Here is a 22,402-nt window from a genome sequence, read left to right on the forward strand (position 1 = left end):
TAAGGAGCTTGAAAGGTGAGCGGGATGAAGGATGCCATCGAGTCACCCGTAACCTGCTCGTGATGCAGGGTGCCGGGGAAGCCGCCCTGCTTCCCGTGGGGGGATCCCGGAGTTCAGCAAGGGCCTGGGTGAGGCTGCTGGGGGCAGGGGGCTGCGGGAAGGCGGCAATACGAGGTGCTGCTGCACACAAACCTCGCCTCTGTGGCTGCCCGTGAAGGCTGCAAGCCCTGCGAGGCTGTGGCCGCTAATAACAGTTTTCGGAAAGGCGTTCAGGTGCTTGGAGCTCAGCGGAGCTTAATTAGAAAGGGTAAACAAATCTTCGAAAGAGGATACAAGGCGCAATTAAAACTTGGACGTCGTGCGCGTCCTGGGCTCCGTTCCCCCTGCAGGCGGCCCGCTAATGGGCTCGCTAATGGGCAAATTGGGCTGCGGGCAGCGGCTCCGCCGCCTCCCGGGCCCCAGCCGCCAGCTCCGCGATCGCTATCGGCGCGGCCAGATGCCATCTCCTCAGGGCGGGTCGCTCCGGGCCCTGCCCGGCCCTGCCCGGCCCTGCCCGGCCCCCCGCTGCGGCGGGCGTGCGCCGTGCCCGCGGGCGGGCGGGGCGGGGCGGCCGGGAGCCGAGCGGGGCCGAGCGGGGCTGAGCGGAGCGGAGCGGAGCGGCCGGGAGGAGGCGGCGGCGGCAGCGGCGGCGCCGTCTGAGGGAATGCAGGCGGCCGCCAACATGGCTGCGGCCGGCCGGGCCGCGCGGCCCCGTGAGTGCGCGGCGGGTCCCGGCCCCGGCCCCGTTAGGCGGCCGGAGGGAGGGAGCGCGGGGCCGGGGGGGCGGCCGGGCCGAGCCGGGTTGAGCCGTGCCGTGCCGGGCTGGGCTGAGCCGGCGGAGGGCAGCGGCCCCGCGTTACACAACGGCCGCGCCGGGGCCGCCTTTGCGTAACGGCGTCAGCGGCGCCGGGCCGGCCCCGGGCTGCCGCGCCCCCGCCGGGCCCCAGGCGGCGGCTCCCGGCGGGACCGTGCGGGACGGGACGGGCCGGGCCGGGCTGGGACCCGCCGCGGGGCGCGGGGATCGGCCGCTGGGATCCCGAGGCCGTGCCGGGGCCGTGCCGGTCCCCGCGGGGCTGTGCGGGGGCAGCGGGAGGTGCGCGGCGCTGAGGGACCTGGTGCGGCCCCGGCCGCGGTGAGGGAGCGGGTCCCAGTCCCGGTGAGGGGAGCTGTGCCTGGGGGGTCGCTGGGGTCCCGGACCCGGACCCGCTGCGCTCCGCAGGGCTGCTGCAGGAGCACTCGTGTTCAGCCAGCCCGGGTGCCCCCGTAGCCGTGCTTCCAGCAGTTGTTCAAACATGCAGCTAGAGCCTGACTTAGGGAGGCATCTGTTGGTTTTTAGGTTGCTGCCTGCTACCCAAGTGGGTGTGCACTGGGTTTAAAGAAAGCCAAAAGCTCGCGCTCTCTGATTCCAGGGCCTGGCGTTTAAGGCAGAAGACACCAAAGGGCTCAGTGGTGCCGAGCGTTTCCCCAGCGGGTGCGGGGCTCGTGCCTGCCTGGTGCCAGGTTTCCGATGCCTTGTTCTCTCTCCTCCAGTTGTCAAAAGCAGCAGCTCCCTGCGGGTCCCCCTGCGATGGCAAGGCCAGGCGTCCGCGGCCGTGGCGGCCAAGAGCACGAAGCCCCAGGTTCAGCCAGAAGCGCGGTGAGTTTGGGGTCAGGCCTGGCCGGGCGGCTGCTGCCCCGTCCCTGTGACACAGCGTGCAGCTGGCCCGCCTGACGGGTGGGCCTGGGGGCTGGCATGCCTCGTGTGCCCCTGCGCTGCCCGGCTGTTCCTGTTCGTAGTTCATGTTTTTTTCTCATAAGCAGGATGAACTTTAAATAGGATGCTGCGAAAGAAAAGTGCGGATGGACAAGCTGATTAAATTGCAATTAAAAAAAAAAAAACAGTATGTTGCTAGGGTTTGAAATATCATTTCCTTCCATAGGAAACCTAAAACGGGAATCTTGATGTTAAACATGGGAGGTCCAGAAAGGCTGGATGATGTGCATGATTTCTTACTTCGACTCTTCCTGGACAGGGATCTAATGACGCTGCCAGCACAAAAGTAAGAAGCACCAGGAACTTGTGTGTTACGGTCATTGTGCAATGCTTTTGTCTTAACTGCAGGCTCAGGCATTACACTTTAGTTTAGCATATATCAGCATTTCTTAGAACTGTTTAGTCTTTGGGACCAGATTGTGCAAGACGTGGTATTGTAATTTTCTGGAAAGAAGTGTGCCAAGGTCAATCTCTTCAAACTGCAAATTCTGGTTTACTGTCACCTGGCAAGTTTGGGGAGGGTGACAGAGCGTAACATTAAACAAGCCACACCATGCTGGTTTGCTTGTCATCTGGGGAGGTTGCCACAGAAAAAAACCCACTCCAGTAGAGTTTTTTTGGGGAAGGGGGTGGGGGTGATTTGGGTTACAATATTAACACGTGTGCCTTCTGAATGCTTTAGTAAGTTAGCACCGTTCATCGCTAAGCGCCGCACGCCGAGGATCCAGGAGCAGTACAGCAGGATTGGAGGTGGGTCACCGATCAAGAAGTGGACGGCAGTGCAGGGAGAAGGCATGGTGAAGCTGCTGGATAGCATGTCTCCTCACACAGGTACTTCTTTACCACGGTTCTTAGAAGCTTCTCCGGCCTGATGTGTTGAAAACACGAGCTTGTAAAGCAACTTTTGGCAGTACTCATTCACCACACAGTAATGCTGTGGCACCACAAGCCATCAGCCAGGTCCGTACCCACCTTCTCAGGCTGGATCCAGTATGTGCTGCGGTTCAGCTGCCACCTCTGTGCCCAAGGTAACTAGTTTGAGCTGTCTGTATGGCCACCCTGAGATACTTCTGGCACGTTTCATCTTGTGTAACTTCAGCCATCAGGAATGGCACCATGGGAGTGGCATTCTTGCTAGGGTAAAGGAGATGGAGATTAGTGGCCATTGGCAGTGGCTTTATAACCTCATGTGACTGTAGCTCAAATTTTTGTACCTTTTATGAAGAGGTGTGTGAGAACGATGATCCTTTTAGGCTGCACATGTGTGAATGCACACACAGAGTTAAGGAGTCTGTCAGTCTAGGGTTTCCTGGTTGCTCGTGTTCTGCACGCTGATCTATTGAGTTTCACAGAGGGTGGGATCTCCTGCTGTACGATGCACGGCCACCTTCTTGTGACCGCTGCTCGTAGCTGACGGCAGCACGGTGCTGCTCAGCACCTCACGCCAGCAGCAGCCAGCAGCTGGGGCTGCGATGGAGCTGTGCTCCCTGCTCCTGCTGCCTCCTGCACGGGGCCAGCTCGGCGGGATGCTGTGTGTGGACTGGCTGGCACGATCCAGCTCTGAGGCCAGAATTTAATGCTGTAATGCCTTTTGTACCTGTCTGGTGTGCCAGTGTGAGCTGAAAGGGTTGGTGGCTGCACGGGAGGGTGTCAGCACTCTGAAACTGCTCCCCAAAGCTGCAGGTCTGCCTTTTGTTCCTGTGAAAGGTCCCCCGAAATTACTGGTTGCTTCAGAGCTCTCTCCTGAGTTACATTGCCTGAATCTGTAGCTGCTGCTAATGGATAAAAGATCTAACACCAGTAAGGCCCCATTTCAGGCCTGAAGAGGAAGAAAAGATATGTTTTGTGGCTGAACACTGCAGGGCTTGGGTGAGTGATAGCAGTGAGCTCCGCCCGAGGACACGAGCAGGCGATAAGGCCTAATGGCTTGGCATGGCTAGGAGTAGATACTGCCTTTGCCAGTTCTTCCTCGACTATCAGAGAGCTTGAAAGGTGAACGAAGCCTCCCTCCCCTCTCTGCAGATCACAGAGCCTCTCTGAACCTTGCTCCCTCGCAGCAGGGAGGTGTGACTCTGGTGTGGGTTATCCTGTGCCACTGTGCCTGGGAGCACCAGCGCGATGGCAAAATGGTGTAGATACTTCTGTGAGTGCCCAAATTAACAATGCCTTAAGCTAATGCACTGCACTGGGCGATTGCAACCTGCTGGGTGTGCAAACACAGGCCATTGGGGTCATTCACCTCATGTTAGCCAGCTGTGGTTTGTCTGTGTTCAATGGCTTTCTCCTAAAACCCCCAACCAAATAGATACAAGAGTCATTTTTAGCCCATGCATTCGTGGTGGAATCTGCAGCAGTTTGGCTGAACTGCTTTCAGACGGGTTGTTAGCTGAATTTGACTTTATGTTGTGTTGTTGCTCACCTAGCAGCTGTGATGAATTCAAGTCTTTGTTCCTCTGCCTCTTGCTGAAGGTGATAGATCATTTGCTTGCAGTACCTCTTATGCTGGTTTCTTGCTATGTGAAATTAAAACAGTGCCATTAAAAGCATGGCATTAATAAATGTGAGTGGCAGCACCAGCAATCAGGCTGACACCCGCGCAGCAGCTTGAGGGTAGTGGCGGTCTTCTGTCTCTGTCGTCTCGTGGGACAGAGAAAAAAGACCCAGTGAATCATCACTGCTTTGGCAAGCCAGGAGAAACGGTGATGCGATGGTTGGTCTGCCTGAAACGAGCTGTCTGGGGGCCACCTTTGTTCCAGTAAGGCACTTCTCAGCATTACACTTTTTTCCTGAAGCAGCAAGCCAGCTTTGAGAGTAGAAGGAATTAACGAGATCACCGAGTTGCCCACTGTGTTCCTCCCCAATGTGTCAGCTGCAGATAATGCTTCTCATCCTGCCGCTCCAATGGGAGCACTAAGCGTTTGTACTGGAAAAGCTGCTGGAGTACAAGAAGCAGAAGAGGGGAGCTCACTGTTCTCTTCAGCTCAGCAGCTCTCTGACGAGCGGTGCTGCAAGCTGCCTTCTCCCTGCGGCTTCCACGACCTTTGCAGGTTTGATGCTGGTGGGTCAGGGAGTCACCCCCCACGTTAGACCATATGTGTTACTTGATTCTCGGCAGTTTAGTAATTCTTTGTGGATTTTACTTCAGATCTGGGTAGGAAAGGGCTAGAGGCAGGAGATTTTTAATTTTTAAAAAAAAAGATAAGTGTCTGGAGCTGAAAAGTAATGCTCTTGAAAGTCTAGCTCCAGAATTCCCTTATTCATTCAGCATGTAACACGTCACTGATGCCTTCATTTGGATGGTATTTGATCTGTTTTTCCCCACAGACACTATTCTCTAACTTAATTCCAGCTGCAGTCCCTCCAAGTACAGTAAAAGCCTGCAGCGGAGCCTGCGTCCTGCCCTGGCTCCAAAGGCAGCAGCGTGTGTGGCAGCTGCAGCCCCTCGGGGGTCAGGCTTGCAGCAGGTTCTGGAGATAAAACTTACCGAGTTTATCTGCTCTTCCCAGCACACCACTCCCATGTACTTTTGTTCGGTGCAGTTTTTGTACAGTCACGCCTGCCTCTCTGCAGTCCTTACCCCTCAGAGGTCCTTTAAAGGCTTTTTTTTGTAACCTAGCGATAGTTTTAAATACCGAATGTGCTAACCATTTCCTTCAGCGTTTCAGGCAGCCTTGCAGTGGTACCACGTACCGTGTTTCTGCAGAGCAGCCTGAAGCAGGCGTGCATGCAGCCTGAGCGGGGCAGTTATTGTGAGAGCACTGGGTCAGCGTGCCGTGTTCGCACGGCGTGTCGGGAGCCCCGAGCATGGTTAACGAGTAACTCACGGGCTGTGCCTGTGCCATGTGAAACGCAAAGTGAGGAAGAAACACTTGGCATCTGTTGTTGCCTGGATCTGGACTTGCGGGTGGCCTGGAGGTTACAGCTATTTGTGTATTTGCAGCTGATGGAGAACTCGAGTTGGACAGTGTCCCCCTGTAAAACTCACCTGTTCGCATACATCAATCGACTGACGCGTAGACTTGTCGAATATGTTCGACACGTTACTCCCTGACATTGGGACTAAGATCAAGCAGTAAATAAACAGCCTCACCAATGTCATCTGGGAACAATATAATTCTAAAATGAAGCGTTATTGTCACAGGCAGCTGGCTGAAAATAAACAAGAGTTCTTCCTCTCTGAATGAATGCACTTGGGTGGGCTCAGTGGTCTGTAAGAATAAGTCACGCAAATGTGGTGACAGGAAAATACATTTCTGTTTGTTTAGTGCTAGCATCAAATAGGCTAATGTCTCACAGCAATTATATTCCAAGAAGGCGCCTTTTGCTTTTTTCCACTGTTTTTAGTTACAAAGGTTCTGAGTGTTTTTACAAGCTGTATTTTAGCCAAGATTCCCTTGCTGTCAGAAGAATGAAAGCCCTCAGGATGAAGGGACCATGTTGTTTTCTTAGTTTGGCAGCTCTTCATAGCAGGAGCTGTTGTGTACCTGAAAGAGTAATCCTGATTCTGACTGTACCTGCAAACTGAATGCGTGTACACACACGAAAACCTGGTACTTGCTGCCTGTGGTCCAGGACAGAACATAATGCTGTGAGGGCATTGCAAGAAGTTCCCAGGTTGGTCATAATTTTCCCGATATGTCCTTTCCCAGGTTAAGCTCCTCTTGTCTTTACTCTGGTTAGTCAGATTTTTGTTTTCAATGCCATTTAAAAATGTTAGAGGTAACTGGCCTCCAGGCTCCTGAGGGTGGGTTGTTACTTGCTACTGCTCCCAGGTGGGAGGTTTTTTTTTTGCCTCCTGCAAAGAACTGGGGCTGGCTAAACCTGCTTTCCTGAGTCCTGCGTAAATCTGTGGAGTGCAGAACAAGCACAGGACATTACTTCCTTCAGAAACCTGTTAAATGGTATTTCAGAGCTAGTGACCTGGAAACCAGGGAAAAGAAACTTTGGGTTTGTTCTCCTAGAAGCCTCTGTCCTCCACTTAGAACAAAACAAAAAAATCAAGGAGAAACAAGCAAACATAAACCACCACACTCACAAACCTCAGAGCTGACACCCAGAAGGTTAGAGGTGGAAAATGGAAAAACCTGAAATGTTGTCCTTGGAAAGAAAAGTATTGCTTCCAAAAAGCACTGAAGTGCTTACAGGCACAACGGTCTCTGTGCAAAACAGAAACAAACCAGAAATGGAAGAACCTGCCTCCCTTCCTCAGCACCCCCATCTGCTGCCCCAAACAAGCCCCTGTCCCTGGGGGTTTCTGTGCAAGCAGAGCAGCTCACCAGCGTGAGGGATGGTGGCTTGGTGACTTCTCTGCTGGCACCTGGCACACAAAAGGGGTAGAATTGTCTGGTTTTCTTGCACTGCCTTGCAAGCAGCTGATATCTGTGAGGTGCCTTTTCCTGTTTGAAAATCAGACCCTCTCAAGCTGACGACTGCAGAGCAGAACATCTCAGTGCTGGCACGCACAATTACAGCCCAATTGTGTTTGAAAGTTTAGTTAAATAACATTTCCTGGAACGAACAAGCTGCTTAAAGCAGTTGTTTCCTTTTAGCAGAGTGGGTGGCAGCACGAAGAAAGCCTTGTCTTCCCGAAGGTTTGCCAGTTTAATTAGGTTGCGGTATTTAAAGCATCCCACTCCTGATTTCGGTGCGGTGAGCTGTGCTGTTAGGAAGACTGCAGCTCTTGTGTAGCAGTGATCTGTTCGGGCACAGCTGTGTTCATGCAGCATCTTTTAGTGGCACGTTTTTACCAATGCATCCTTTAGATCAGAACTCCCCAGTAACACATAGAGCTCCGTGCAGCCTAGAAGCCGTGCCTCTGCTATCTGACCGAAACGAGGAGGCTGCTGCTTTCTGCAGGTCGTGTAAATCTCTTACAGTTTCTGCTAAAGGAAACTGAGTTACCAGCCAAATACGTACCAGACAAAGATGTGTTTGTATGCCGGTGGTTTTGAAAGGTAGCCAGGGAAGTGTCAACAGGTTTATTTTGACAGTTTGGTGAAATTACCTGCCAGGTTCTGTGCCTCGTACCTGTTAGCAACACGGTGTTGCTGAAAGTCACGGGTCGGTGCTGTTTTCTGCAACTTCTTCTCCTCTCTTTGTCTGGCAGCACCTCACAAGTACTACATCGGGTTCCGGTACGTGCACCCTCTGACGGAAGAGGCGATCGAGGAGATGGAGCAGGATGGCATCGAACGGGCCATCGCCTTCACGCAGTACCCGCAGTACAGCTGCTCCACCACAGGTGAGAGCCCGCAGCTCCTGCACCCAGCCCGTCCCCTCGGCTTCCTTGCCAGCTCCAGCTCTGCTGTGTTTACTGCAGTGCTGAGTTCTAGCCAGAAACTCTTCAGGTAGGGATAGCTTTGTTACTGTCAGTACTGCAAGAGAATATAAACGGAAGCCCCAGGAACACCACTGAGTAAGCTTTCTCCATGGAAACTGCAGTAACTGTTCTGCAGTTAAGGAATGGTTGAGCGAGTTATTCTTGTACGCTGTGTGAGCTTTGAGGCGGTTGTTCCCCTCTGATGTTCTCAGTTCTGAGTTGCATTTGAAATGCATGCCATTTTAACATCTTACAGCGCCTTGCTACAAAACTGTTTTCATCTGACAGGTTGCTGATGCCTCGGATAACCTGATGTTGTTAATTCCCTGTCTTTCAGGAAGCAGTTTAAATGCTATTTATCGCTACTACAATAAAAAGGGGGAGAAGCCAAAGATGAAGTGGAGTATAATTGACCGGTGGCCCACACATCCCCTGCTCATCCAGGTACGGGTTTGTAGGAGAGCCTTTGAAGTTGGCAGTCAGAACGAGGTGTGTGAACTGAGCAGGTCTGATACAGAGGCCTCCAGGGACAACAGGGTACCCCGAAATATTCTTCTTAAGGCACTCTTAGAGCTGCAAGGGGAATGCTGCAGTCCTCTGCATGCACAGTGTGGGTGTGCTTCAGCACCCCAGAGTCAGAAGGGCTCGTTCACAGCTATCTCATTGTCTTTTCTGTGTTATCACACTGATGGACACTCCCAGGGGTTTTCTGAGGTTGGTTAATGTAGGAGAAACTTGGTATGTTTGCATTAGCACCTGATTTCAAAAGAAAAAAGAACTAAGTAAATACAGATGTTTATTCCATTTCTTTTTAAGAAATGTTTGCTACCAGTGAAAATACTGCACGATATTGAGCAAGAGGAATGTTCTGAGGAATCAGTTTACTTACTACAAGTCGCAGTAGTAAGTAAAGCTCACTGACTGCTAGTCATAGCTTGCAACAAAGCTTATGAGCTTTTTAGCTATGAAATATCCTAAAAGAAGAGGAACCAATTTGCTGATTTAGGTTGTGTTTACACATTTTTCCTGTTGACTAAAAAAATAATAAAAAGGAGAAGAAAAATGAGAAGAATAAAAGGAATATTTCAGTGTAAGGGTACATCTTAGTTATGGTAATGAAATGTGTCTTGTCTACTGTGTACGCAGTTGCAGAAGGATGGTTATTTCACAAGAGATGTTCTGGCATGATAATGTGTGAATGTGACCACCACGTACACCTTGTTCTAGGAGCGTAGTCCTGTTGTTAAAGCAGTTTGAGCTGGAAGGGACCTCTAGAGGTCGTTAGCCCAAATTCCTGCTCAGAGTAGGTCTGTGGTGAACTCGCACAGATCACGTCTCCTCTGTCGGATCAGAGCTCACAGGCAGCAAAGAGGTAGCTGTAGCCACAGCAGTGACTGTGCAGGAGCAGTTACAGGGAACCTTCTTGCTCCTTCCTTTCCTGAGAAAATGGCACGTTTGTCCCTGGAGAGAGCTTCTCTTTTGGCTTGGGTTCTGCCATTTTTGTGGTGTGCTGAGCAGAAGAGTGGCTCTGCCTGCGCAGTGTGCGGTTCCCTTCCAGCAAGTCCTGATCCAAGTCTCTGCTCTTTCTTTCTGACCAGTGCTTTACCGACCACATACAGAAGGAACTGGACCTGTTTCCACCTGACAAAAGGAAAGATGTTGTCATCCTTTTCTCAGCTCACTCGCTCCCCATGTCTGTGAGTTACGTTGGGCTGTTCCTATAACTGCTGACCAAAATCGTGCTGGCTAAGCTGAATTGGAGGGTGTGCAGCTTGCACGCTTGCAGAGTAAAACCACACAAATAGAAAGATGAGTTGCTGAGTTGTGGCTGACATGGAGCTGAGGTCAAGGCACGTGAGCTGTGGTGGCTTTGCTGCATTTGCTCGGATGTGCACCGCTGGCCACCCCTGAAGGGAGGGCACTGGGTTAGGTGGATCGGTGGTCAGGCTCCATATGGCTGCTTTTATGGTCTCACAAACTTGCCAGCTCAAACCCGGGCGATAATGGTATTTTCTCACCTCTAGGAAGTATTAATAACCCTTTCCCTGGAGGAATGAAAGTAGCGTCTTTGCAGGGCTGCACTAAAGGGCATAATCCTCTATCAGTGACTGCAGTGAAATCCAGTCATTTAAAAAAAAATCAGTGCTGTTACCAAAATGTAATCATATCTGTATGAGAAGATTGAAGAATTCCTCCTTTGTCACGGGAGGGAGGAGCAGCAGATGCCCTGGTAAAGCAGCTTTGCTGTTGGTTTGGCCGGGCAGGAAGGCATTTCAGCTGGAAGGGCAGGAGGAGCCCTGGGGGCACCCCTGGCCAGGGGCTGTAGGGTGGGCTGGGGCGGTGGTGCCTGCGGCCACCTGGTGCCACCAGCCATGTCCCCACCATGCCCCAGTGCTCAGTAGTGGCTAAAGGCTGTGTGAGGTGAGGACAGGGTGCCCGCACAGACATTCCCTGGAAGAAAACGTCTGCTGTTTGTGTCTTGAAGGTAGTGAACCGTGGTGATCCATATCCACAAGAAGTGGGAGCTACTGTTCAGAGAGTCATGGAGAAGCTGAACTACTCCAACCCCTACCGGCTGGTCTGGCAGTCCAAGGTAGGTGCTGGAGAACCACACCACCACCTGCTGCTGCCAAGAGCTTCAGGCGATGGAGCGTGTGGTCCTCCCACAGTGCCATAACCCCAGACAAGTATGCTTAATGCGTCTGTTAGAAAACCTACAGTCTCACAGAATCACAGAATTTCTAGGTTGGAAGAGACCTCAAGATCATCGAGTCCAACCTCTACCTAACGCTAACAATCCCCACTAAACCATAAGTCTCATACCACCCAATTTGGTATTTTTCTTTCTCTGTCAGAAAGGAGAGTAGAGCATTCATTGCTTTTTTAAGTGTTACTTTTAGATGGTCTTGGAGCAATTTTTCAGAAATTGTCACTGTGAAATAGGCAGTCTTTATAATGACATACACATAACCCAGAGAAGCTTCATTAGTCTTGATGAAGACTTGCATTATTTTTTGCTTCTTATTACTACTGCAAGTAACAAGGAACTTAATTTTTACCATAGTTACGTAGTTGTCGTGGTTCCGCTCGAGTGGGCAGCCGAGCTCCACCACAGCCGCTCTCTCACTCCCCCTCCTCAAAGAGGAATGGGGAGAAAATATGTGAAAAGGGCTCAAGGATTGAGATAAGGACGAGAAAATCACGCAATAATTATTGTAACGGGCAAAACAGACTCGGCATAAGGAGATAGTAAGATTTATTGCCTACAACTAACAAGCAAGAGAAGTGAGAAAACAAAGGAAAAAAAAACAAAAGCACCTTCCCCCCATCCACCCTCTTCCACCTCCTCCCCCCGAGCGGCGCAGGGGAACGGGGAATGGGGGTTATGGTCAGTCTACAGCACTTCTTCTCTGCCGCTCCTTCTCGGTCACTCTCGTCCCCTGTGCTGTGGGGTCCCACCCACGGGATGCAGTCCTTGATGAACTGATCCGGCGTGGGCTTCCCACAGGCAGCAGCTCTTCCAGAACTGCTCCAGATATGGGTCCGTACCACGGGGTCCATCCCTCAGGAGAAAACTGCTCCAACCTGGCTCCCCTACGGGCAGCAGCTCCTGCCGGGTCACCTGCTCCTGCGTGGGCTCCTCTCCACGGGCTACAGGTCCGGCCCAGAATCTGCTCCGGCAGGGGTCTTCCACAGGCGGCAGCCTCCATCGGTGCAGGGCCACCTGCTCCACCGTGGTCTCCTCCACGGGCTGCAGCGTGGAACCCTGCTCCACCGTGGTACTCCATGGGCTGCAGGGGGACATCCTGCTTCACCATGGTCCTCACCACAGGCCGCAGGGGACTTCTGCTCCGGCGCCTGGAGCACCTCTCCCCCTCCTTCTACACTGACCTTGGCGCAAGGCTGTTCCTCGCTCCTCTCACTCTCCCGGCTGCTGTGTGGCGCAGCGTTTTTTCCCTGTCTTAAATATGCTCTCACAGAGGCGCAAAACAACATCGCTTATTGGCTCGGATCTGGAAAACAATGGGGCCCTTCCCAAACATGGGGCAGCTTCTAGATCTTTCTCACAGAAACCACCCCTATGGCTCCCTGCTACCAAAACCTTGCCACGTAAACCCACTACAGTAGTACAATTAACCATATGTTTCATTAGCATTACACCTACCATGCCATTGTTTTGTTCTTAAAGTTGCATCTTATGGTACATCGGCACCAAATACTTCATGGATAGATAAGGGTTAAGGTGGGTTTTCTGCATCCTGAATGCTTCCATCTTCAAAAGGCAGGTAAATCCCCCTTCGTTAGTGATCAGGCTTTTGTTAAACTAAAAATAGCAGAGCTTCATTGAAATTTTTATTTTAATGCAAGTCTCATTTAAGGCCATCCCCTATCTTCTTAGGGGATTTAAATGGAGGGACAGTGGGACAGTATGTCTTTGTAAAAACCTAACAGGTAAAGTGAAAGGAAGAGTCAAAAGCAGAGAAATAGAGATAGCTGTCTCCTTCTTAAATATAACTTGGTCTGTGTTGCCTTGCTTAAGGAAAACATGGGTGTTTTTTCTAAGAATGATTTTTTTGAGTGTTTTTTTCTCCTTTTCTTACAGGTTGGGCCAATGCCTTGGCTTGGTCCGCAGACAGATGAGACCATTAAAGGCCTGTGTCAAAGAGGAAAGAAGAACATGTTGTTGGTCCCAATAGCATTTACAAGCGACCACATTGAAACACTTTATGAACTGGATATTGAGTATGCCCAGGTTTTAGCAAATGAAGTAAGTAGTTTGTTGTTTTCATAGCTGTTTGGGTAGTGGTGCTCTCAAATTATTTTTCCTCTCTCAAAATTTTTTTTTATGGGTGCTCTTTGCAATATAACTTGGGACTTTTTTTTTTTTTGTAAATTGAAAATGAATCTTAACTCAGGGGAGTTTTTAGCAACATGTAAGTAGATGTAGTAGGCTTAACTTTTCTCCTTGTTTTTGGTCCAGTGTGGAGTTGAAAACATCAGAAGAGCAGAATCACTGAATGGAAATCCACTGTTCTCTAAGGTATTTTTGCTGCATTAGTAATAAAAGTAATTAGTAATTACCTTTATAAGTAATAAGTAAATTAGTAATAAAAGTTTGTAGTTGTGTGTTTCCTATTAGATTATGGATGTCTTTTTGTAATTTTAAAGTATTTTTCATGTAAGAGGAAAAATAGAAATACGTACTTAATCCGTATACCACAAAGAGTTTTTGTTGACCATGTTTGTTTTTTTAAAAAGTTCTAAAGTTTGCTTTGACAAAGAAAAGCAAATTTATATTCATTAATAGTTATTGTTTAATGGAATACTTATTTTAAGATACTGTGCGAGTGCAGTTCTGAAACAGGATTTTCCACTGAATCAATGGGGGATAGTGCTTAAAAGTAGAGTGAGATCTGATGGCTGCAAAGTTTGGCGATCTCACTAGTCTGTGTGACACGTTGAAGTGTTTTCTGATTTTATGCAAGGAGGTTTGCTCACTTCTGTTTTTTAATTAACTGTCTTTCAGGCTCTGGCAGACTTGGTCTGCTCACACATCCAGTCGAACGAAGTCTGCTCGAAGCAGTTAACGCTCTGCTGTCCGCTCTGTGTAAATCCTGTCTGCAGGGAGACAAAAGCTTTCTTCACTAATCAGCAGCTGTGATGGGCAGTGCGGGATGGCACGGCTGGCTTGTGCAGGAAAATTGCCCTGGTGAAGCAGTGCAAAGGAAAATCTGCTTGACGGAGCTCTCTTGTGTTACGTACTTACAGGCTGGTAGTCTCAGTGGTGTTAACCTCTATAGCAGCTTGGAGAATTTGACTTTTTTGTTTTATTTTTTTCTTACGTTTTCTTTGTTTGAGAAGTGTTTGTAGAAAGTAGGGAAACAAGGGCGTTTGTTCTGAGAAGTGAAAAGGTCTCATCTCATCTGATTCTGGTTGGACTTAATATGAGTCTGCACGGAAAAGCCTAGCAAGCTTTTATACCAATTGGCTTGTTTCCTGCAGAGGGATTTCTTTGTATGCATTTTTTTTCACGAGTGCGTTAATTTCAGTTTTCCAGTGCAAGCACACAATTACTTTGTTTTGTTTATGCAAGGCATAGCATAACCAGCATCATCACCAGTTGTCTCTTCTGAGAGCGATCTCTTCGGATGGGCTTGAAGATCAAGTGACTTCTAATGCTTTTTAAATAATTGTATATTTTTTTAGAACATAAAGATAAGGTTTTGTTTTGTTTCTTCCTGCCAGAAACTTCCTGTGAAAGCTTAGCTGGGTTAGTAGAACTCACAAGACTTGTTTACATTTTCTAGATTAAAACACTTTCATCATCTGCAGGAAAGCCCCTGCACTTGAAAAGCATACAGTGAAAGACAAAATTCTGTTTGGACAATGCTGAAGAACGTGTGCACTTGACACAAACTGTGTATGTTTCAAATCTAGCAACCATCAGCAGCGTGAGTTGAAACATACTGGTTCGTTTTCAGCAAAGTGACTTTATTATTATTACTATTAAAAAGGGCTTTCTCTGTTTAGTTAAGGAAATTTAGTCAGGCTCCTTCTCTAGAAGGTTTATAGATCTGCTCTGTGCTTTCTACTGTGTCACAGTGCTGTGGTATTTGTGGGTATCTATGGACTTACATAGGTACAATTGATCTAGCCTAATTGATGTTGTTAATTAAAAGTGAGATGATGAATCAGGAGTAATTCACGTTGCAGATGCCTGAGCGCAGAGAGGCGAGCAGGCCCCTCGTGCTGACGGCTGTGTGCTTACACGTACCTTTGTCAGAAGCCACGTTTTGTCTGTTACATTTCTGGCACCAGTCGTGAGCCTGGAGTTAATGAACTCGTAACCCATCTACACTTCTTGCTTGTTTCGGCAGGAGTTCGGGTGCTGAGTCCCCCTTAGTGGTGGTAGCTTTGTGCAGCGCGAGGAGCCTTCCGAGGGCGGCATCCCTTCGCTGTCAGCACCAGGACTGGCATCCAGGCTGGTCTCGGGATGGGAGGGGACTCCTTTCGGAGGCTGTCACCACACAGCATGCCCGATCTCGGCACCTGAAGTAGCGTAGGGTAGAAGCACTGCAGCACCTCAGTCACTGGTCCTCCCCACAGGGGCCTCCCTGGCGGGCTGGAGGAGCCGCAAAGCTGTGAGTGTTTGCAGGGACTGAGCCATATGAGTATTAGTCTAGCTGTCGCCTTGGTGGATGTCAATGTTTACTTCATTTAACTAGCACTGAAACGCCAGCCCTTTGGCAATGCAGGTTGTTTTCTGTACAGTGATGATTCAGCTAATCATGAGGTTTGAGAAGCAGGTGCCCTGCTGCTCAGACAGGTTTACTCGCGTGTGTAACTGAGGCACGAAGAGTTTGAACTTCTGGTCTTTCAATGGTGGGCTTGATTAAAAAGAAAACAGGCCTCTGTTGGTGTAACAGAGATTGATCTTGTTCTATTTCATGCTAAAGGAATTAAAGGTGGGGTATTAAAGAAATGAATGGATGCCGTGCTGGTCAGCCAGTGGGCCAGGTACTGCCAGGGAGCGATGTAAATCCCAGTGTCCTGCCTCGGTAGGGCCCACGGCCCCCCAATAAGTCTTGAGGGTCGTTTGAAAAGTCTCCACTGCCATCCAGCAGCTTCCAAATGTGACTGTGGTGAGACAGAATTAAACTCCTTCAGTGCCAGAACTGCCTGTGTTACTGCTGCCCCCTTGTTGCTGTAGCAGAAACAAGTCTTCCTCCACCCTTTGTACCTGTGCCTCTTCTCCGGGCAGGGAGACGCAGGGGCAGCTCTGCCGATGCCAAGGACGTGCCACTGTGTGCTCCCTGCCCTGGGCTTTGACTTCCAGAACCTTGCTGTGTTTGTAGTGCTCCCCGACTAGCAGAGGTGTACGGTTTTCAAAGAGTGGGAGAATATAGGGGAATTTTTCCCCTTTTGTGGACATCAGTAGAGAATGGGCTTTAGAGTGTTGAGTAGGACCAGTAGCGTGACCACAAGACACTACCTAGTCAAAGTTGTCTCTCTCCAGGACCTTTGGTTGCCTTCAGGTCTTTCAGCTCAGTCTGTCTTGGCATGGAGAGTACCTGAATTCCCGCATCAGTGCTGCAGGGAGTTTGTTACGTGTCTCCCTTCTGCCTTTCTTGCTCAGCTCGTGGTCTCTGCTCACTGCCGCAGCAGGAAAAGGGAATGCAAAGCTGATTCCTGCCCTCTCTCAGGCGGAGTAGGTAGGGGTATCATGTATAAAGGGGTGACATTTTTATGGAGAGGCTTCAAATCAATGTCAGAGGACTGACAATGTCAGCAGTACGTGTGGGGAACGAATCCCTTAGGTCTCCTGTTGGATGAACTTTTCTCCATTCCCACTTCTCTGCTTGATGCTTGTGGGTGAGTGGCAAACAGTCTGTTTTGTAAAATCTTCCCACTCATGCCTCTTTCCTACCAGCTGAAGGTGCTTGTGACCTCCAGAGCCAGGTTGCCACCAGCACATTTCAGTGTCTGCAGCTGAAAACTGAAGGTTGATTTTATGTGATCATTGCAATGCTATAAATACAGATCAGCTTTTTATTTCCATACTGGAGAGAGTACTGAAAATATTAGCTGGCACTAATTATGAGGCATTACGTTTGTCCCCAGTAATAAAAGGTATTTAAAATGCACTTTTTAGTATGCTAACCACAAGTGAGATAATTACTAAGCATCTTTAGCAATTGTTGCTATTAGGCCATAATGCAGAAATCACTTAATTTTCTAGCTTTTAGCAGATGTCTCTCATCTCATAGAATTGGTGGGGTTTTTCATTTTGCTGAATAGTTTATTGTGATATCACTCTCCTGTTATTTAATGCACATTATTTTGTCTTAGAGCAGCATCAAAAGCCTGTTGAAAAGCTATCTGAGCAAGTTAAGTAGCAGCTCCACTATTATTTTTAATAGGAATCAGTTTCTTCCCCTGGCATTTAAAAATTGAATTTTAAAAAAGAAACCAGAGAGACTGGCAACAGTGGGAATTCTGCTGCCATTGGGATCTTCTGATGCTGGGTTTGATGTCTGGGAGCATTTCCCACTACGTTAACCGGCAGTGGAATTCTCCTGACCTTACTGAGATGCTTCCAATCCTGATGTCAACATCTGAGCTGGTCTCCTAGGTACTGTTTGTGGTCAAAAGATGTTTTTTCATAAGCGCTTCTAAGAAAGGATTCATCTCCCCTCCGAGTGGATGTCTGCAGCGGGCTGGCTGAGTTCCACCCTGCTGCTGCCCCTGGGCTGCATGGGGAGTGTGCTGCCCTGACCCTGGTGGCACGGTGCCCTGCACGCCCGGTGCGAGGAGAGGTGAATCCCATCCAGCTGTGCCTTCCTGGTAGCACCCTGCGGTGCTCTGTAGCTGCTGCGGCTGGGAGACTGCGGGCTTAATCCCCCAGTTATGCATTCGGTTTTCCCCTCTGGCAGACTTTGAACATTTGGTGCTATTGACTCAGGACCCGGTCCTGTCAGATCCTGAGCACTTTGCTCTGAATTATCTGAGTGCGTGGAAGTGTCAGCCTCTGGGAGACTGCAGTCTTCTGACAGAAATCTGGTCTGATTTTTTCCATTATCAATTATTCTCCTTTCGCAGTACTGCAGCTCCCAGCTGACGGTGCAGGCTGGCACACAGCTGGGGAGCGAGAAGCCAACCTGGTGCTGCCGAGCTCTGGCCTGAGCCTGGTTATCCTCAGGAAAAAGGTGGGGAGGGAAAGGTGCTTGCGAATGGAGTGCTGTGAGGAATTTGCTCATGGTGAGACTGTCCTGATGGAAGTCTGCAGTTCGGCTTTTTTTTTTTTTTTTTCTTTTCCCTTTTTTTAGTTGAAGTTTTTCTCTTTTGGAGTTTAATAAAATCTCCCTCGGTACTGGGTGCATTTTAGAAAATGTGATAGCTTCCAAAAGCGGTGCTGTAATATTAAAGGGTGTGTGAATAATGTCAGCAGGCTACGCTCCCACTTGCCATGGAGAAGCAGATGTTGCAGTTGAGGTCAGTGGGGCCAAGATTTTCCTAGGAATATTTAGAAGCTCGCTTTATGTTCCCTTTCTGTCACAACAGGAGAGCTGGAAATCAACATGAAATGTAAGCTGTAAAGGAGAGAGAAATCACGTTTATTTTTTAATACCAGATGTGTACAAATACTTGCTCTTAGTCCTACACGTGTATTTCAGATTGAACAAGGACTTCCATTTAATGTAATTAACAATTTGTATAATCTTGCTGTGTACCGTTTACCACAAAGTTGGAATTTCAATTAAAGTTTTTTGGAACAAGGAACTGAGTCGTGTGTCTTGAGTGCAGCCCTTCATGGCGTGCTTGGTGTCCTCTGTCCCTTTCCTTGTTTCTGCACCAAGGCAAGCACCCACCAGCAGGCGTGGGGCAGCGTTCAGCGGGATCCATCGCTTGATCCAGCGACATGGGGAACAACAAGGTTGGAGAGGGTGAGCAAATTAATTTAACATCACCCTGCTTCTTGTTAAAACACGGCTTTTGCATGCTTTCTGTACAGCAGGCTCAAGACGATGGAGAATGCCTTGTGTTAGTTTTGAATCCCACCTGCAGTTGTTAATTTATTTAGTTATGTATTAACAGTCTCCAGGCAGCTTATTTCTTATGTTAAAAATTAAGTGCTTGATTGATTATTTTTTAGAACAGTGATGAGAGTTGCTGTATACTTAAGCTGATCCATTAGTGAGCTCTCATTACTAGATTTGATGGGAGAGAGAGAGAGGAACGGCTGGAAGGAGATGGGAACAAGGGAAGAGCAGTGGCTGTGTTTCCCTTCTTCCCTCTGGTATTTCAGTGACTGCAATTTCCCACCTGAGCTGTTCCCTCTACGAGTGCCGAGGACACTTTGCTCTGAGCACTGTCCTGGAGCGGAGCGGGGTGCTGGGGCTCGCTCAGCACCCGCAGGGCACAGCCGCTGCTCCCTCCTGATGCCCTGCTGGTACCTGGCCACGGGGTACTGAGGGCTGGCCCTGCCCTTTACTGATTTATATTTTATTCCTCTTGCTTCAGGAACAAGGAAATGCACACTGCAGTGCTGAGGGAAGTGCTGTGCACATGGCCTGCGTCAGGCTCGCTCTTTCTCAGAGCCCCTGGCATCGCCACTGCCCTGTCTGGGGGCTGGTGGAGCTGAAAGCTCGCCTGAGGAACTGAGGTCTGCCCGGGGACTGCTGGAAATCGAAGGGAATCGACTCGAGCCTGCTTAGGGCGAGGTGATCCTTGGTGATGGATGGAGGCAGCACTAATCCACTGCCTCTCGCCCGGCAGGTGCTGTGCTGGCGGCGTGGTGTGTGCTGCCAGGGCGTGGGGGTGGTAACGCACAGGGGAGCTGCACACCGGGGGTTATAATACACAGGGGAGCTGCACATGGGGGGTTGTAATACACAGGGGAGCTGCTGTGGTTGTCTGACCCCAGGAGAAGGCTGCTCGAGCAGACAGCAAGCTGCCCTGCGGGGACTTCAGGGTCTGGACACTGTTTGGGGTTTACGTTGGCTCTTGTGAGCGGGGTGCTAGAGGATGGAAGAAGTACTTCCATAGCAGCTGGCACTTCAAAGCTTGGGAAGATGTCTGGGTGTCTGCGAAATTGTCCGGGATCAGACCTGGGATGGCAAGCAAACCTCGCAGTGATCCGTGTGGGGCTGCCTGGGCCCTTCACACCACCCGGCGGGGGGTCACCAATTGGGGGGCCACCAGTGGGGGGGTCACCAGCAGCAGGAGCTGGTGCAGGCTGAGCCCAGGCGTTGTTTTCCCCTGGGAAGGCGGGGAGGGAGCCGTAATGCAGAACCCAGAGCCCTCGGCCATCCTCTTCCTGTCACTTTTAAGGATGATCCATAACGTGTGAACATCACCCGCAATTGAGGCCTAATTACGTTTCTCAAGTGAGCATGTTGCATTTTCAAGGAAGTCTTAAACGAGCACTTAAGCTGTAATGCTCTTGAGTACACGCTGCGGATTTCAGGGCTCGCTCTGCATCCGAGGACGGTGCTGAGCTGGTGGCAGCATACTCCCACAAGTACTTTTATCGCAGAGTTATTAGACCATTATGGTCTACGATTGTCTTTTACTGCCTTTGATTTCTTCTGTTGTCAGACGTGAGGAAAGTGATGTGTAATCTGATCCAAAATGCCCTTGTTTGTTTTAATCTACTGTTTTAATATATTATGGCTTCCTGCCATTACGCTGCTCGGAGATGGACCCTTGAGTCACTCACGGAGGTTTTATCTGCGCAGAGCCTGGAAGGCTTTTTCCAGTGGGCACGTCTGGTGGCAGGCAGGGCCCTTCTCCTTTCCCTCTCCTCCACGTGTGTGCATGCCCTCCCACTGCCCTGGTCCACCTGGGCACCGACAGTCCCGCTGCTGCCCTCCACACTGCCCATCACGAGTGGTTTTGCTCCTGGCCCTTCGTTCTGCTTAATCACCATCCTTAGTGGGTGTCCAAACCTGGCTGCTTGTGGCCCTGGGCAGCTCTGCAGCTGCTCCAGCCTGAGCAGGGCTTGGAGCACAGGGCCACAAGTTTCTATAAGGCTCTTCGGTTAAACTTCCCAGTCACCGGGAGGTGTGGATTTCTGCAAAAACCACTCCAGCCTGGCCAATTCCTCCGCCCTCCTTCGCTGTGGCTCTGAAACACCTGCAGGTGCATGCCCAGCACACCGCCACTAACTGGCTCTCGGTGGTCACATCCCAACAGGGTTTGGGCTGCTGCACCATTTCCCAGGCAGTGCTGCCGTGCTGTGATGCAGACGAGGGCAGGAAGCAGTGCAGCTGATACTGGCTGCTTCTCTGCCCTCGCTGTGCCCCAAAACAGGGCAGGAGTCCTGGTCCCACGCAGGCAGCGCTCAGCATCCTGGCAGCTCTGTAGTGCTGCTGCCTGGGCCGCCCTGCCTTGGTGGCTCCCAGCGCTTGCTGCAGGGTGCATGGGCACAGCCCACGGCCCCCGGGCAGTGCTGAGGGCATCCCTTCCCCGGGGGGTTTCTGCAGCTGATTTGCAGCGAGCCCCCCAGCTGAAGGCAAGCGGCGTGCCACAGAGGCACAGCACTGCAGCTGCCGTGCGCTCGGGTCATCTTTCAGCTTTTTGTCAGCTTAATGAAATGGTCCCGCTTCCGTATTCCAGATGTGGCCCCTGCTAAGTGCCTGGAAAATGCGTTCCCGGGGGAGCGGTCCCGCAAGTGAAATGGAAATGACCTACTGCGGACTGCATTAGTTTCGCCGTAATCACTTCTGTTTTATCTCCTTTTGCTGGCAAATTGTTCTCGCCCTCGCCCCGCTGCTCCCCGGGGTGCTGGCACCTGGGGCACCCCCTCGCACCCCGCTGCCGCCTGCCCCTGGGGCACGCCTGCACCGCGCAGCTCGGGACAGCCGGGCTGCCCGTACTGTACCCTGTCTGAGCGTGGTGTGGGTGTGCGAACAAACCCACCCAGAGAAATACCGACCTCGCTCAGTGGTCAGTCATCAAACCTGGAGGTGCCAAAGCATCCTTGTTGATCAGCAGCTTTGGGTAAGAGTGAGTGGCGTGCCTTTGGAGGAAGCACTGGGCACGTTTGCTTGGGTGTAGAGGGCAGACCAGCTGCGATCCACTGCAGGTGAATTAAAGCCCTTTACTGGACATTAATGGCAGGATTTGTAGTGCTACAGCTTAATGATAGAAACACAGATATAAAGAATCCAGCACTGTAGAGCAAACACTGGAGTGGGAAAGCAACAGTGCCATGTTGATGACACAGAAAATATGAAAACATCTTCCCAACACTCAGCTTTATTACCAAAGAGGTGGGTATTTGGCAGGAGGCTTAAAGTGCCGTGTGTCAGCAACTACAAAGCAACATCCCCCCTTCGTTCAGGCAGAGCAGCAGCTGCAGCCAACACCACAGCTTTTTGCAAGCACAGGGCAGGGTTGTGCCTCGCTGTGCCTGTGGTGTGGGTGAGGGTTTTGGGGCCGCATTGGGAGAAATAACCTGCTGCTGGGATCGGCTTGGGTCACTGCTGCTCCGAATGGCCCAGCGGGGAGGGCTGCAGGGGGGTCACGTGCAGCAGGGCAGATGCTGGGGCTGAGGAAAATGGACATTTGATACTTGGTTAGTTGTGACTTGGATTTTCTGTGTGTATGGACAACCAATTGGTGGTTACATGTGATGGAAGTGTGGCATGGGACAGGGCACAGGAAGGCTGCTGGCCCCGAGGGAGCGCTGTGCTGCGAGATGCTGCAGCCGCCAGCCCAGCTCGGTGCCTCCCCTTCCCCGGGGTGCTCGGGCTCCCCAGAGCTGGGAGGTGAAGGTGGAGAGGAGA

General features: G+C 50.6%; 1 protein-coding gene across 1 annotated transcript; it reads left to right on the plus strand.

Annotated features, from left to right (window-relative positions):
* Nucleotides 1-612: 612 nt before the first annotated feature.
* Nucleotides 613-18,392, plus strand: FECH (ferrochelatase). The gene is made up of 11 exons (XM_084304541.1): nucleotides 613-752; nucleotides 1,570-1,675; nucleotides 1,959-2,078; nucleotides 2,475-2,623; nucleotides 7,899-8,033; nucleotides 8,449-8,555; nucleotides 9,710-9,808; nucleotides 10,597-10,704; nucleotides 12,715-12,879; nucleotides 13,093-13,152; nucleotides 13,639-18,392. The coding sequence occupies exons 1-11, from the start codon at nucleotides 704-706 to the stop codon at nucleotides 13,771-13,773; spliced, it is 1,233 nt and encodes a 410-aa protein (XP_084160667.1). The 5' UTR covers nucleotides 613-703; the 3' UTR covers nucleotides 13,774-18,392.
* Nucleotides 18,393-22,402: the final 4,010 nt, after the last annotated feature.

This window comes from Netta rufina (assembly GCF_964035555.1).
Source record: "Netta rufina genome assembly, chromosome: W".
NCBI lineage: Eukaryota > Metazoa > Chordata > Aves > Anseriformes > Anatidae > Netta > Netta rufina.